This window comes from Plectropomus leopardus, chromosome 11, assembly GCF_008729295.1.
Source record: "Plectropomus leopardus isolate mb chromosome 11, YSFRI_Pleo_2.0, whole genome shotgun sequence".
Classification (NCBI taxonomy): domain Eukaryota; kingdom Metazoa; phylum Chordata; class Actinopteri; order Perciformes; family Serranidae; genus Plectropomus; species Plectropomus leopardus.
Genome location: NC_056473.1, coordinates 1,816,567 through 1,832,805, shown reverse-complemented (window position 1 = coordinate 1,832,805; position 16,239 = coordinate 1,816,567). Strand labels below are relative to the sequence as shown.

Here is a 16,239-nt window from a genome sequence, read left to right as displayed (position 1 = left end):
TCCCCTTCCTCCTCTCCCTCCTCCCTTTCTTCTCTCCATCAGTAATCTGGGCTAATCTCAGGCAGGTAAGCAGCTTTGGACTCAACCAACCACTGGAGGTGAGGGGGGTTTCCTTTCTGTGCACTGACATAAACTCATACAGGCAGAGCTGCTCCATAATAACTTTCCTGGAGACGAAAAACTTAAGACGGGCTCTAAGATTTGCTTTTGTAGACAGATTCCTTCACCTTTACTGAGTTTAATGTAACTTAAAAGCTGAGCTGTGTGTTAGCATCCGCTATGAAGCAAGTGTGAATCACTTTAGTGTCATCAGCCCCACCCTCTCTCTGGAGCAACTCTGTCCACATAATGTTCGATCACACAGAGCAGTGGTGATACCTGTGAGGCCAGCATCTGGTCTGTTTCTCCATCCACACCATCCTCGGCTTGATTCAACTGCAACACAGTTAAAAACATTTGTCAGTAAAAAGTTTTCACTTTAAGCAGTTTCTTAAAGGCAGAATTTACACTACACGGTTCAAGTGACCCAATTACGATTAAACAGGTTTTAAGAGTAGATGTAAAAAAATTCAGATATAGGCAACAAACTGAAACTGGGCATTAAGACTTGTAGTGCAAATCCAGGCTTAGATACAACACCTTGTTCTTAGCGTTTGCTTTCATCTTCGCTTTTTTCTCCTGTAGAACTTCTTCATACTCAGGCCTCATCTCCTCCTGCAGCACACACATAAACATGTTAAAACACATGGGACAACAAAGTCAGGGATCACATGTGTGAAGAGAAAAATCCTTATATCACACTCAGATTACGATATGTGAAAATGGGCTTTTTAAATAAAATTGACTTGACTTGTTTGAGCTATTTACAATTTAAAAACGGATAGCTGGTCTGCATTTTCATAGTATTTTATAGTCTTAGGAACAGCTTTACAACACCATTCACCCATGCACACACACATTTCTACACTGTTGGCCGAGGCTACCATACAAGGGGCCACCTGCTCATCACAAGTCCTAAACACTCACAGACACGCACGCACGCATGCAAGTAAGAGCAAAATGTAAACAAATAAATCGAGTCCTCGCTATAGTGGCATTTATGTGTGTCAATAAAGTTAGAAGAGGATGAGAATAAAGATGTGGTAATGGCTGGCAAAAGAGGCCAACTTGGCAAGCAAATTTTGCAACGAGAGCTCAAAGTTTGTATTAGCATCTACTAGCATTTAGCATTTAGCAGTGTGGCGATGATCAGTGAGTCATTTCATGCTGCATTTCTGTTGGTTGGTTAGTAGACGTAGGTCATAGCAGCAGTCACAGGGTGAGATTATCATCCCAAATTTCTGACACTGTCACAATTTTATCCCAGGCTGTCTTTGATCACATTACCACGACAACGGCCATCTTCGAATCTCTCTCACTGTGCAACGTTGGACCACCGTTTTAGGGCCACGACCAAAGACATCACCAGGTTTCTTTCACGCTGGTCATCTTTCGTGTGGGACAGCCCAAAATGGCGCAGTGTAAACCGGGTTTAAGGTGTGTTGACCGATGCCAGAACAGTTTTTTCACTTTGACTCAAAAATATTTACTGATCTTTATTGGATTTTCTTTCCCAAAAATATAAAAAAGTTGTTGTTTATGGTTTTCTTAATAGAGGACACAATTCACCACAGTTAAGAGTAAACAGGGTCTTCTCATGGACAGCCCAGAATATACTTCTAAAAAACAAAGTGCAGAGAAAAACCCTGCAAATCTCATTCCAGTAATTAGCTAATACATATAATAATTTTTAAAATAAAAGAGATAAATAATACAGCTTTTAAATCAGATATTGGGCACATTTAATGGGTACAGAAACTTGCTCACCTGGCCTCGCTCCTTCAGGCAGCAGAGACAGAAAGACAGACACAAAAGTAGATAAAAAGCACAGAGAAAGAGTGGTGTTAGGTGTTAGGTGTTAAGAGTGTTTACAGTGTGGTGTGACCCTGCTGCTGTGTCATCAGCAAGTGCACTGCTTTAAGAACAGACCAATCCCATTACAGCCCTTCCCAGGGTAAAGGGTCACGTTAATGCATTGGAGGCCACCTTTATATGTGTGTGTGTGTGTGTGTGTGTGTGTGTGTGTGTGTGTGTGTGTGTGTGTGTGTGTGTGTGTGTGTGTGTGTGGAGGGAAGCGGTCTGACACAAATGATTATCTGTGAGGCAAACCACAACTGTGTACATGACTGACTCGGGCCACCAGGTTAACACTCACACCCTAACTGACTTTGCACTTTAACAAGCTGGAGTTAGGACAACAGAAAGCTAAAAAAAGAGACACAGAGACCTCGTACTGCTACTGACAGAGCAGTAAAGGCAGCTCTGACTATGCCTGTTATAATATGATGTTCTGTATGTGTGTTCAGTATTCTCAAATCTTTATTTGTACCTCCTCATCCTCCAAGCTTGTCAGGTCCCACATATGTTTCAGACACATCTGTCGCCTCTTCCAGTGCTCAAGGAAACAGGCAGCTACAGGAAGATACACAGAGGAAATATTCTCATATTCCGAAAATCACTGGCTCAAAAATAAAAAACATTTTTGAAGAAAATCATAAAACATCTGATAACATTTAAGTGATCGAGTAAAAAGAAGCACTAATGAGGTGACCCTGCCCATAAAGTGATATAAGCAGTTGCTTAGGCCTCCCTGGAAAAGAGTTTTTAAGGATTTTTTATTGCCATTCCAGCCATGTAATCGACAAAAAGAACAAAATGAAGTAATTAGGTCTCAGTGATCATTAAAGAACAACATTATGATAAATAAAACACTAAGTTAGCACAAACTAACACAAAGTGAGCAGTGCAGTATGTAAACAGTAAAATCCTGAAATCTTAAAATATCGAGAAACATTTATCAAAACGCCCAGAGAAACATGAAACACAGAATGTAAAAAATCAAATATAATTAAAATATTAAAATCACATTCAATTAATTAATTATCAACATATTAAAGACCATATTTTTTTCATGAACGCGAGACAAGAACAAAATGTATTTATTCTGAATGTTTTACAAACTTAAGTTGACATTGTTTTGTCTCTGTTGAGTGTCCTTGAGTATTGTGAAAAGCGCTCTATAAATAAAATGTATTATTATTATTATCATCAAAATTGTGACTGGACTTTCTAAGCAAAACATAAAGCTTGCAGAACATTAAGCTCAAAAACAGGAAAAATGGGTGCAAAGTAAGTAATTTACTGTCCCCTGTGAAGCATTCCAAGGATTCTAAAGTAAAAAAAAGAGGTTTACAGTTGTATTAGATATAATAAGTCAACAAAATTAATGAACAAGACAAGAATGAAATTCAACACAAACTGAGATAAGTATTTTTATAAGCTATTCTTTGATATGATGGCCTATGATTCAAGTTCAGCAAATGTCATTTGGTTTAAGAGGACCATTCATAAGGTCAGGGGGTAATAAACAATACAGTATTTACTGGTGTATGTTTGAAGATAGCATGGCTGCTAATAGCTCCCACTTTAGTCTCTCCATGCTCCGTCTGTACAAATGATGTGTTTTCTGTGCTCTCAGTGTTTATTTTAAATGTAAACAGCTGGATGGCACATTGAAAAGCAGGAGTGATGCTGTTGGAATGCGCAAGCGTTCCTGAATGCCTGTTATTGAGGGTGTGACAGATGCGTCCTGAGATAAACAGAGTTCGTCTTTTGGAATGCAGCACTGCACACTAAATGCCATGTGAAGAGGGATAACCAATCACAGCCAGCAAAACTCTTTTCCTTCTTCTGTCAATATCAGTCTGTGGTAAATATGGAAGAGAGGACACCACAAGAACATCTGAGAGTATATCAGCTCTGCTCTCAGGATTTCTGGTAAGAGGGCTATGATACGGTGCTGGATATGGTCGCTTAGCAATCTCAGATGCAACCTCGCCTCTGCGCTCATGAAAGTTGGCACAGAGTTGGCACATGAGTAGCACCCAGTGCCCGACCTCCCATTTACCAGGCCCTTATTTGTATGTGTGCTTAAACTACAGTCAGTGGCAACACATTACAGTGGGGGGGTAAACCAAGTCCTGGGCCCCCAAAAGCATTTAATACCTCAAAGTTGTCCCACAGTACATTTACATGCAGCGGAGCAGCTTGATGTTGATGTCTGTCTACATATAAGTTTCAGTTTGTGCAATTTGAGGTTTCATGGAGATCTGCTTATTGTCACTCCGCCTGTCAGTTCAGGCTTGTCTGTTGAATTCAACCTGCTGTAATCTGATCAGGAAAAAGAGTTAGTTTGTATATTTACCCCACAGAGACATGAAAATGGCAAAGAGGACAGTGGCTCCGTTGTCAAACAGGTATGACGCCTGGGCCAGTGAGCACACCGAACTCAGACGCCAGTAGTCACACACTCCATCACACAGCGGACACATGGTGATGTTCAGGTTGTCATTACATGTCTCTTGGCTGAACAACAAGAAGCGAGAAAATCATATAAACACACAGGGTGTTCTTCTGATAAGCACACATAAGTTTGAGAGGTTTGGGGTTTTTTTTGCCTACCTTGGCACATTGGCATCCACAGTGAATATGCCATACAGGAAGACAATGATGCCCAGTACAGAGGGAGGGATGAGGAGCTGAGTATAAACACCCAGCCAGGCAAAATACAACCCAATCTGCTCTCCAAAGTACTTCCTGTAAATAAAGAAAATATATCAATTTGCTGCCTGGGTTTGCAGATTTCCTTTTTTTTTGCCCCACTAGCTACAGGTCCAACTCTGGTTTACGTCCCAGCTACAGGCCATATTATTCCAATTAAGTCTAATGTCACAGAAAAACATTTGAAAGCAATTGAAGCAGCTAATGTTATTTTCAGTGGGTAGCCAACAACCTGTGGTGCCTTGTAGCTTTGTGCGTGCTTGTGGTTTGTTTTTTGTGTATGCTTGGTGGTTTCTCTGTGTGTGTCCTCCTGTGTTGCTGGGGCTGGGCGTGGCTTCCGGGTGCTGGAGCTTGGTGCACTCTTCCTCACCTGCGCCTCATTGTCAATCACCTCCCCTGCAGCTTAAAATCTCCAGCTTCACTCTTCACCGGCGCCAGATTGTTACACACCTTACCAGGGGTAGATCGGCTGTCTCTTTGGAGAAAATTGTTGTTGGATTGTGATTTTTTGTGCTCATTCGACTTTCCTCAGTGTCTACCTTCGTCAAGCTCCACGTGCCTTGCCACCCAGCCCTTTGCCTCAAGCTCAGCCATTCGACATCCAAACCACCACAGATCAACTCCACTCTCTGCTCATGCCTCTCCTTGCCTCATCTCCACCATCAGCTACACCAGCCTCACCTGCCTGCAAGCTCCCTGGCTCCCATCCCCCAACTCCACTCCCAACCTCCCTCCATTCATATCATTAAATCACTGTTCATTTTCCATTTTTTTGTACAGTGTGTTTGCTATTGGGTCAAAATACCCCCTTTTTGGTACCAAGTGGAGTAACAGAATAATCTGGCCAATTATGGACCCAGCAAGCCCGGACTCCATTCTGGACACCCTCTCCAGGCAGGGAGTTCTTCTCGGCCGTCATGACGACATGCTGTGGGGAGTTATGGAGTCATTGCAAGGTTTGAACGGACACATTGCCCATATTACTGCTCAACTGGCCCAACTCAACTTTGAGGCTTCTGCCTCCAGTGTGCCCAATCCTGTGAGTAACCCACCTGAGAGTAATTCTCCTGCTCCCCTTCCCGACCCGACCTGAGAACCCTTTGTTCCCCCACCAGAACATTATTCAGGGAATTTCGGTTCTTGTGGTTGTTTCCTTCTCCAGTGCTTATTAGTTTTTGATCAGCAACTATCTAGTTACCCCTCTGATAAATCCCAGATTGCATACGTTTTATGCAATCTGGGATTTATTAATTTATTAAGAGGTAAAGCCGCTCAATGGGCAGCCGCTTTGTGGGAGAGGGGTTCCCCTGTTTTGTTTTCTTTTTCTGACTTTTTTGCGGGGGCTTCCTAAAGTTTTTGACCATCCTGTTCAGGGCCAGGAAGCAGCTTTCAGGCCCTCATGGACAACATGCTGAGAGGCATGTTAGGTTGCTTTGTTTTTGTCTACCTTGATGATATCCTGATTTTTTTATTTTTTTCTCGCTCTTTGGAGGAGCATAAACAACATGTAAGGCTGGTGTTGAAGAGGCTGTTGGAGAACATATTATTTGTGAAACCTTAGAAGTGGGAATTCCACTCCCCCTCCATCAGTTTTTTGGGTTACATCATCGCCAAGGGCCAGCTTCAACCCGATCCAGCCAAGATCCAGGTGGTCAAAGAGTGACCCACGCCCAACTCTCGGAAGGAATTGCAGCGCTTTCTCTGATTTGCAAACTTCTATCGACAATTCATCAGAGATCACAGCAAGATTGCCGCCACCCTCACCTGTCTCACCTCAACCAAAACTCCATTTTGCTGGAACCAGGAAGCAGACCACGCCTTCGCTCTCCTAAAATTCCAATAACCAGCGCTCCTGTGTTGATCCACCCTAATCCGTCCCTTTAGTTTGTGGTGGAAGAAGGATGCTTTGGACACTGGTGTTGGAGCAGTTCTCTCCCAACGAGACCAAGGTACCCAAAAGCTTCACCCCTGTGCCTTTTTCTCTCACCGTTTATCCCCTGCAGAAAGAAACTATGATGTGGGCAATCGAGAGCTGTTGGCGGTGGTACTGGCGCTGCAAGAGTGGAGGCACTGGCTGGAAGGTGCGGAGCTCCCCTTTATTATTTGGACTGATCATAAGAACCTTGCCTACCTACACTCAGCCAAATGTCTTAACCCTCGGCAAGCCCGCTGGTCGATGTTCCTAAGCAGGTTCAACTTTACCCTTTCCTATCGCCCTGGCTCCTCCCTCTCTTGGCTCTACTCTCCTTCCACTGACTCTAGTGAGGCTGAACCTATCATCCCCACCGCCTGCGTTGTGGGTTCTGCCTCCTGGGAGATTGAGGCTGTGGTGAGACGGGCTCAGGAGCAACAACCAGACCCAGGAGGAGGACCACTTAACTGTTTGTTTGTTCCTGTTACTGTTCGCTCTCAGGTTCTCCAGTGGGGACACTATTCCAAGCTCACCTGCCACCCTGGGGCCAAACACACAGAGTTTGTGGCTGCCTGTTCTGTTTGTGCTTGTGGTAAGGTTTCCCATCAGCCTCCTGCTGGCTTGCTCCACCCCCTTCCCATCCCCAATCCCCCCTGGTGTCATGTGGCTGTGGACAGTAATACTGACTACTGTTGATCCTTTCTTTAAATCAGTTCACTATGTGCCATTGCAAAAGTTACCCTCCGCTCTTGATACTGCTAAGTTACTTGTGGAACATGTTTTTAAGTACCATAGACTGCCAGTAGACATAGTCTCCGATCCAGGTCCCCAGTTCTCCTCCCAGGTGTGGCATTCTGTAAGTCAGTGGGCGCAGCAGCCAGCCTCTCCTCTGGTTACCACCCCGAAACCAACTGCCAAACGGAACGGGTGAATCAGAACCTGGAGGCGGCACTGCATTGTGTAGCTGCTCACCACCCCATTTCCTGGAGCTTCTTTCTTCCCTGGATCGAATACGCCCACAACTATCTCTCCTGCTCGGCCACAGGTATGTCTCCATTCATGGCATGTTTTGGTTACCAACCCCCTTTATTCCCTGACCAGGAGGAGGCAGTGGCTGTTCCGATGGTGGCCGATCACCTTCGGGTTAGGGGAGTGTGGAGAACTGTTCGGGGCGCCCTCCAATGTTCTGCGGAGAGAACCAAATGTCTGGTGGACCTCCATAGCTCTCTGGCCCAGGTGTGGCTTTCATCACGTGACCTTCCATTACAAACAGACTCACGTAAGCTCTCGCCTCGCCTTGTTGGGCCCTTCGAGATAATTAAGATTGTGAACCCCACCAATGTCAAGTTGAAGTTGCTATCATCCCTGCACATTCATCCTGTGTTTCATGTGTTGCTGCTTAAGCCTGTGTCTGCCAGTGACCTGGATTGTGAATTTTTTTTGTGCTCATTCGGACTCTTTTTGTGCTCTCCTCAGTGCCTACCTTTGTCAAGCTCCAGTGCCTCGCCACCCAGCCCTTCGCTCAAGCTCAGCCATTTGACATCCAAACCACCACGGATCAACTACACTCTGCTCACGCTTCTCCTCACCTCACCTCCGCCATCAGCCACACCAGCCTCACCTGCCTGCACACTCCCTGGCTCCCATCCCCCAACTCCACTCCCAACCTCGCTCCATTAAATCACTGTTCATTTTCCATTTTTTTTTGTCCAGTGTGTTTGCTATTGGGTCCAATCCCCCCTCCCTTTTTGGTACTGAGTGGCGTAACACAACCCGATTTTATACATCCGAAGAACTTCTATAAAATGAACTTCATGGCAACCAGACTGAGCCTCTAATTGAGACAGGCCTTCAGTTCTCAAAATGTTTCGCCACACCGGGCTAGTAAAAGGGACTGTGCTTTTAATTGAGGCGGGCTTATATTTGAAGTTTTACGGTAATCACTTTTTATTTCAACAAGCCCATAGCCTTTTCTCTGGAAGAATCATCAGGACAATCTTTACATATTTAGTCCCACTGGTCTGTCTCTATGCGAGCAGAATCATCAGTAAATTTGCTGGGTCGAGCTCTTAGTGGCTGTTAGTGGCTGTGATGAACATTGCAGCCTCAAACTTGAGCTGTAGACTAGACTTCTGTTTTGGTTTGTACTAACTGTTGAGTACCTGATCAGGTCCACAGGCTGATATTTATACATGACTCCATAGTTGGCCCATTCTTCATGGAGGATCTGAGGGCCATACGAGCACATGACACAAGAGGAAAACACAAAGTATTAATAGTTAGTCATTTCATAATTTGCAAGTCATAATTATCAAAATAACAACATGCAGAGTCTTTGTACTGTTTCAATAACAAACAACTAGAATTAGTGATAAAATTTATAAAACTTTATTGTAGGCTGATAGTATTTGTTTACACCAGGCCTACAATTAAATTTAATTTAACACACAATCAGGTTTCATTCCTCTCCTGAGATCTTATTTAACTTTGAAAATACATCTCAAATATAAAATTCTGCTTCACTGACTTATCTTTGCATTCCTACAACATTTTTTTAAGCATCACAATGGATGCAGCAGTACCAGAGTTATCATCTTCTTCATTCAACACATTCTTTGTCTTTGATGGCACCTATGTTATCTACAATGAAGTCGACTGCTGACAGTTAGTCAGCTATTTTTGTGTGTTATGGTAGTAGCAGTTAATGTAGCGCCAAGCTGCTAGCCTCAAGCAGAGGTGAGGAGCGGGATTTTATGCAGCTTCCTCAGGAGAAATACAAAGCTTTATACAGCTTTGTTCCCACATGCAGTGTAGTGTAGATGTGATGTATAAAACCACAGTCCCCCTTTAATTACGGTGGATTAAACTTCCCAAGAGGCACAATGCATTGCGACTGTTAACCAGCTCAAACTACAGTGATTCTGATATTTTTGTGACAATCTTGCATCATTTGTCCTCTGGTTTTTATTTTATTTTAACTCTACCATCGTTTCATCTCTGTTGTGTTCACTAGGACTGTTGAGCTTTTAGTTGCTGTCTATGTATCCCATTTCTGCTTTGATTTGTTTGTCAAAGCACATTGTAAATCTGTTTTTAAAGGTGCTTTAAACAATGTTTTTATTATCATTATTATATTTTTTATTCCTGCCTTAAGAATAGTGACACCACCAATATTCGTAGACGGGTAGTTCAAAAACACTTTGTCAAAGATCCATTAGAGGCCACTCAACTCACCTGTCTGTCATTTCGCTGATCTTTCCTTCCTCTCCTTGTGAACGACCCCTAAAGGAAAAAAGAAAGTTACAAGCTCTTTATATAGAGATACACTGCCAAACAGTACGCCATATTTAATGTATAAATTTTAAATGTGTTTTTTTTATTTAAATAGATCAAATTTCCCTTTTTGTCTTTTCCATAAATGTCCATATTGAGAATATATTGACGAGCGTTTCCTATATAACGCAATAAAGCTTTTTATGTACAGCAGATGTAGCAGATACAAATATACTTTAACATTTTATACTCACGTCATGCAGAGGGAACGAAGAGTCATAGACACCGCGAGCCAATAATGAGTTGATGCCTTAACACACAAAGAGAGAGTGAAACACAGTGTCATGGACACATTCAGTTCTGTGACTGATAGCATATAGACACAGGCAGCAAATCCGACAGTGCACACACAATGTGCACAGAATAACCACAGAAGAAGAATAAAAGAAGAATAAAACCACAGCAACAAATAGAGCTCACCAGTGGTTTGGCAAGTCTGTCTGCAGGTAGTGCGTGCAATAATCTCAGCCACCTAAACACAAAGCAAGCAGAGTCCAAATAGTGTGTGAGGTCAAATAAAAAAAAGATTCCTCATAATATCCAATAAAAGACATTTGTTTCTGGACTCACTATTCTGCTGCGTGTTGCGTTATCAAATACAGTTTCTGTTGACTTGATGTCGTACCTGCAGGAAACGAAAAAGGAAAAAGTAGACACAGACCTAATATATGCACATTAATGTTAGATGAACTCACCAAAGTTTTGGATTAACCCTTTGAAACCTGAGCAATTGTTTTGATTTCTTAAAAAAACAAAAATAGTGGTAAGACAACAAGCTACTAAACAAAACATGGCCCATTAAATGAAAAATAAAAAACACAAAAAATTAGTAAAGAAAGTTACAAATACCTGAAAATAAGCACAAAAAGAAAAGAAAAAAAATACAAACAAGAGAAGAGAAGCTGCTGAAAATAACAAAAATATCTATTTATTTATTTTACACATTTGTAATTTGTGTGTAATTGTATTTTTTTCTGTAAAATGATTTCAAATTATTGTATTATAAACAGTTTTTTTTTTTTAGTTTTTTCCCTATTTTTGTTTGTCTTCTAATAAGACTTCTTGTCTTCTACCTATTTTTAGGTAATTTTCTTACAATTATGTCACATTTCTTGCCTAGTTAATCATTGCCTTTTTTCACAATCATTTCAAAAGAAATCAAACCATTTTGCTCTGTTTTCAAAGGGCCATATTATCTCTTTCTCTCCAGAACACACAGAGCAGCTGGTCAAAACTGGTAAAAACAACAAAAATGGCCACATTTGAATGTGTTACATACAGAATTATGGGGAGAGAAGATATGTTTGATGAAATTTTAGGGCCACTTTTTGACCTTAATAGAGGAAATGTAGGGAATGCCTGACTAATGGGGTAATGGCACCTGCTTTGATGAACTGGTAGATTTGGTATATTTTAAATGAACTGGTACTGTGAGGATACTTCTGTTTTTTTAGTTTTTTTGTTGTAGTTTTTGTCTCTTCTTTCTGTTGTATATCTGTCTTTTCTGGAGTTGTGCTTTTTGTTTGGAAGAGATGGAAAATTGAACATTTCTATTGATTATGTGTTTGTTGGTTCTGAAGTCCTTACTTTAAACATCAATTAAAAAAACTGGTAAAAACACTGAATAAATCAGTTTTCTGTTCACTCATGTTACAAATCAGTGTTTCTTCTACCCTGTTTAGTATGTGGAAGACTGGCTGCTAGCTCAGCACCTGCGAATGTGTGCTCACTGTACTTCAGATTCAGTCTGAGGTTTTTACTGGAAGCTGAATTATCCACAGAAGTCTCCTGCTCTCCAAAACAAACAGACATGGTGATTTAAACTGGTAAAGATACTGAATAAAGCTGAAACGTAAATGACCCTGTTAGGTGCCAGTGTTTGGTTTGCAGAAAACATGGCGATGCAACATGGCGATCTGTGTGGCTGAGGGACCCACTCTCTGTGGAGATATAAAAGGCTCATTTTAAGGTCCTCCTTTCCAGATAATTATATAGTTCACTCAAGAAAACATATTTATTATATTATACTCGATTTCTACCAATAAATTCCTCTTAAACACACACACTGGACTTTAAAATCAAATAATTTGGTTAACCTAAGTTACTGTGAGGCTTATCTTCTCTCTTGCTGTATCCCAGTAGTATTTAGGTAGTGTAAACAGTAAAATTCAATTCATGTGAAAGCTCCACCATAGTATGATGAGGATGATAAAAGCACACAGCCTGCAGGTGATTTGGATATTAGGGTGTAATCTAAATCACTGACCTACTGAAATGCATGTGTGTCCCCAGCCAAGGGTGACTCCTAAAGTGGGTTAGTTTTTGTGACACCATTCCACTCCATGTGTGCGTGCAAATTTGACAGGTACTCACAGGTGGAGCTTGTCTCTGATGAAAGCATGTTTGAGGGTTTTGAAATGGATACGTGTTTGTGAGTCTTTCTGGATGTCTAAGTCAGGGACGTCTGGTTGAAACGGTGTGCTGACTTTGCTCATGATGGAATCCCACAACCCGGCAATGCCAATCCGTTTCCGCAGTTCACACTTCTGCTCAATGAAAACATACATGGAGAAGAGTTTGATCCACACAGTCACACTATGTTTTATTTACCATGCTGCACATATCTGTCCTGTCACTGTTTAAATCCCAAGTTAATGTTCTGCAAACATGTTAGATAAAAGTATAAATATTAAAGAGCAGGGTGTGTCAATCACTGCTGACCTTTTTCACCGCCACTTTGATCTTCTGAAGTTCTGCTTCTCGACTGAGTATCGGCCATGGGATGTGCAGCCGGATAAACCGTATGCCATTTCCCCTCTGCACATAAACACACACAGATTTAAAAAGCATGAACATAAAAAACACTATGTGCATAACCTTATAACATCAACCACTGTGTGCAAGGCATATAAGATTTAGATTATATGGATCAACGCTGGTTTTAGGTATGAGCAGGGGGGGCAATTGCTCCACCTGCCCCACTAACAGCACACAAAGACATCTTTAGCCCCACAAAATTCTCACTTTAAGCACTTATTGCCACTAAAGCAAGAATACTCAACATGCCCATACATGTTTCTAGGATTTAAGGACATTTCTGCAATTTTAGGGCATTTCTAGGATTTTAGGACATCAGGGTCACCCAACACCCCATGGGGGGCCATGTTTATCAAAAAAGCTTTGGATAAAAACATGAAACAGTTCTGCATACGCACCTTAAAAATAACTCAAAACCAGGCCTGATATGGACAGATGAACTGCATATCTGTCTTCTTTACTCCTCCTTTGCTACTTTGCATGTAATTGCTCCTGCTACTTGTCCTGAGGCAGCCAGATGAGCCTTCCCTAAACCTGTAAGTATGCTACTTTGTGTTATAATGAGGCTGTTTGGGAGGGAATCCCATTATTTCAAGCCTAGAACCTCCAAATCCTCCAAAGTATAGAAAAAGAGTGTACATAATGTTGGGAAAAGTACCTGAAAGCGTCTTAATTTTGCTCATTATCAGTTTTAATCATGTGAAAAATGACAAGTTATCATGAAGCCTCAGCACCACTGAATTAAAACCTTCCGATCGCAATTACAGTAATGACCTTGATGCAAGGTAGAAACAACTGCATGAGCTCAAACAACACCTGCTACACCTCTAATATTGTGTTGCACCAGAAATTTACCAGCAGTTTTCCACTACTGTGAGGCTTATTCAAGATTAACCCTTTGAAACCTGAGCAAAAAAAAATAAAAAATACAATGAAATTACCTGAAAACAGTCATTTTAAAATGAAGAAAAAGAAGAAAATGAACTGGACCATGATTTGAAAGAAATTGCACCAATCTTCTCAGGTTTCAAGGCTTAAATACTTGTGGAAGGCATCTGAAAACAGCACAAGATAAGTAATATCACTCCAGGTTTCAAAGGGTTAATGGCACATCAACATGATGGATTGGAACTTTGCTTCATGAGCTCACCTAACAAAGACAGAGACAAAAGAGAGAGAAGTTCCTCACTCATGAAAGAAATAATACTTTAAACAAAGCAAAAGGCAGATGGTGAAATATTCATGCCTGCATACAGTTAGAGCTCCATCAAACTTTAGCATCTGTCAGGAAATTAGCAGCAACATCTAACCCATTACATAAAGTGCTTCAAATGCAATAAAACACATTTGCACTGTCCTGTTGCACAATTCTTTAACCTGCCGGGTTTCCTGTTGTGCTATGTTTGTAATGTTGAGGAAGTGGACAGCTTCAGCATACTGGCTGTTTGGGAACCTGGATGCTTTGCTCTTAATGCGTCTTAATCTTTTGTGAGAAGGAAGGATATTGAAAAGGTGAAAGCCGAGGAAGAAGGGGTCCTTTAAAATTTCACTTCTTTTGCTCTCTAGCCCAGTGAGTCAAAAATATTGATTTAACAATACTAATTTATTCTGAGTCAGATATTTATTTATTCTTATATTTTATATTTTAACGGAATTTTAATTGTAGATGTGTGTATTCAGTCCAAGTGCCAATCTATTGACTCACGGTGTCAGACGCTCTGAGTTTCAAAACTCATTTCCCGCAGTATCATTACTCTGATGCCAGCTGTGCTTTCTTACTCTCTCTTATCATCATTAATGTTTAGTCATTCTGCTCTTGTCTGCTACTAACAAAGCAAAGACAAGTCTTTGTTGTCATGTTAGAGCCTTGTTATATTTATCATTTGATAAAAAGTAAAATTGTTTGCTCTCAATTGAAATTTTCCCTGAGCTATTGGAAAGAGTGCCAAATATCAATATTTTTAAGGTATTGAAGTTAGAAATTTCAGTATTGCGGCCACATAGTCTGGGTGAAAGATGACACCCATAAATTCTGGACGGAGAACACTTTGTCCAGCTGTCTCCTCTCCTCAGCTGACATGTTGCAAACCCACACAATTTTTATTTTCACAACAGAAAGTATCAAAATGTTATCCTAAAGAAATTGCACACTTATGAGTGAAACTATCACAAACTCCCTTATTATAATTCACTAAAATAACACAACAGAGCATATTTATACCCTGGTCCACAACGCTAAATACTGAACTGAATCCCTCACTGTCGGGCCAACAAAACAGGAGCCTCTTCATATTTGACCACAAGCAGACAGATACAAATACTGTTACAGCACAAAGTGACCACAGAGAGCCCCGTCTACTCATTCAATCCAAATTACTGCCACCAATCTTCCCCAGTGTGTGTTGAGGTGCCAGCACACACACCTGAGTAGTGGATCACTCTCTGATAAGGCCCTATAATCTGGCCTTTGGCTTCACACTTACAGTCAGCGTTCTTAATCCTCAACCAAAGCAACAGCTGATTTAACGTCTCACAACCACATACACACAGACACAAACACACACACAAACATGCATGTGCACACATACACTCACAGAATACAAAATCATCAAAACAAACACACTTGCACATATTAAACTGTACATGACAAAAACACGCTGTTAATTATTGTGGGTGTTATTTCTACGATCATCCTATAATTTACCACTGATGACCAATAAGTTCTCTCTTTAATGAGAGTACAGGCCTGTCCTCAAGGTTCAAGGGACAGGCTGAGTCTTATCCTCAACCTGTTTGGCAGCCATCCAGTCTGAGGATTTGTAGTCACATCTCTTCAAGATGGCTCTGACTCGGGCTGTTTGATATGGCTTTAAAATATTATTGAGATTTTTTAAGGCTATATCCTGATACACGATATATATACCCATATTTTTAAACGTTAACTACTAAAATGCAAAATTTTTGAATGAATTGCAGTTACATTATAATAAAGTTAAATAAAGTAACTAAGTAATAAAATTTTAAAAAAGTTTTGGTATAATTAAATCAAAGCTGAACCCATGGTGCTTTTATTTTGAAGGACCTGGCCATCTCAGGCAGGAAGTATTGGTATTGGTATTGGTTTTTGTTGTGAGACTTGAAGTTTCCGGACAGCAGGACAAAAGTTGGATGTTAGCAGACAGTTACAACAGATACCACTGCGCCTTAAACAGTGAAGATTCATTCACTGTGAGCGGCAACAAACTAACAGCTCTCCAGAATATATTATAAATATGTGTATGTCACAAAATGTGACTAAATAGTTATGGTCTGGAGCTCTGCAAAAGCCCTGCTTTATGTGTGTGTGTGTGTGTGTGTGTGTGTGTGTATGCCTGTGTGTGTGTGTGTGTGTGTGTGTGTGTGTGCGCGTGTGGAACAAGCTGCGATACCTCGACTATATTTGATATATTGCCCACCCCTAACTCTGACCCATAAATGTCTGCAGGAGTGTTACAGCAGATGAAAAAATAATTATGACA

At 41.1% G+C, this 16,239-nt stretch overlaps 1 protein-coding gene across 1 annotated transcript in view; it reads right to left on the bottom strand.

Moving 5' to 3' along the window:
* The window catches only part of LOC121950380 (anoctamin-2), a 28,331-nt gene that overhangs the window by 11,458 nt on the left and 634 nt on the right, over positions 1–16,239 (bottom strand). The window contains 13 exon segments of the mRNA XM_042496362.1: positions 379–435; positions 640–714; positions 1,867–1,878; positions 2,429–2,511; positions 4,304–4,464; positions 4,561–4,695; positions 8,734–8,798; positions 9,806–9,853; positions 10,099–10,154; positions 10,325–10,376; positions 10,475–10,529; positions 12,278–12,450; positions 12,626–12,721. Coding sequence (XP_042352296.1) covers positions 379–435; positions 640–714; positions 1,867–1,878; positions 2,429–2,511; positions 4,304–4,464; positions 4,561–4,695; positions 8,734–8,798; positions 9,806–9,853; positions 10,099–10,154; positions 10,325–10,376; positions 10,475–10,529; positions 12,278–12,450; positions 12,626–12,721 — 1,068 coding nt within the window.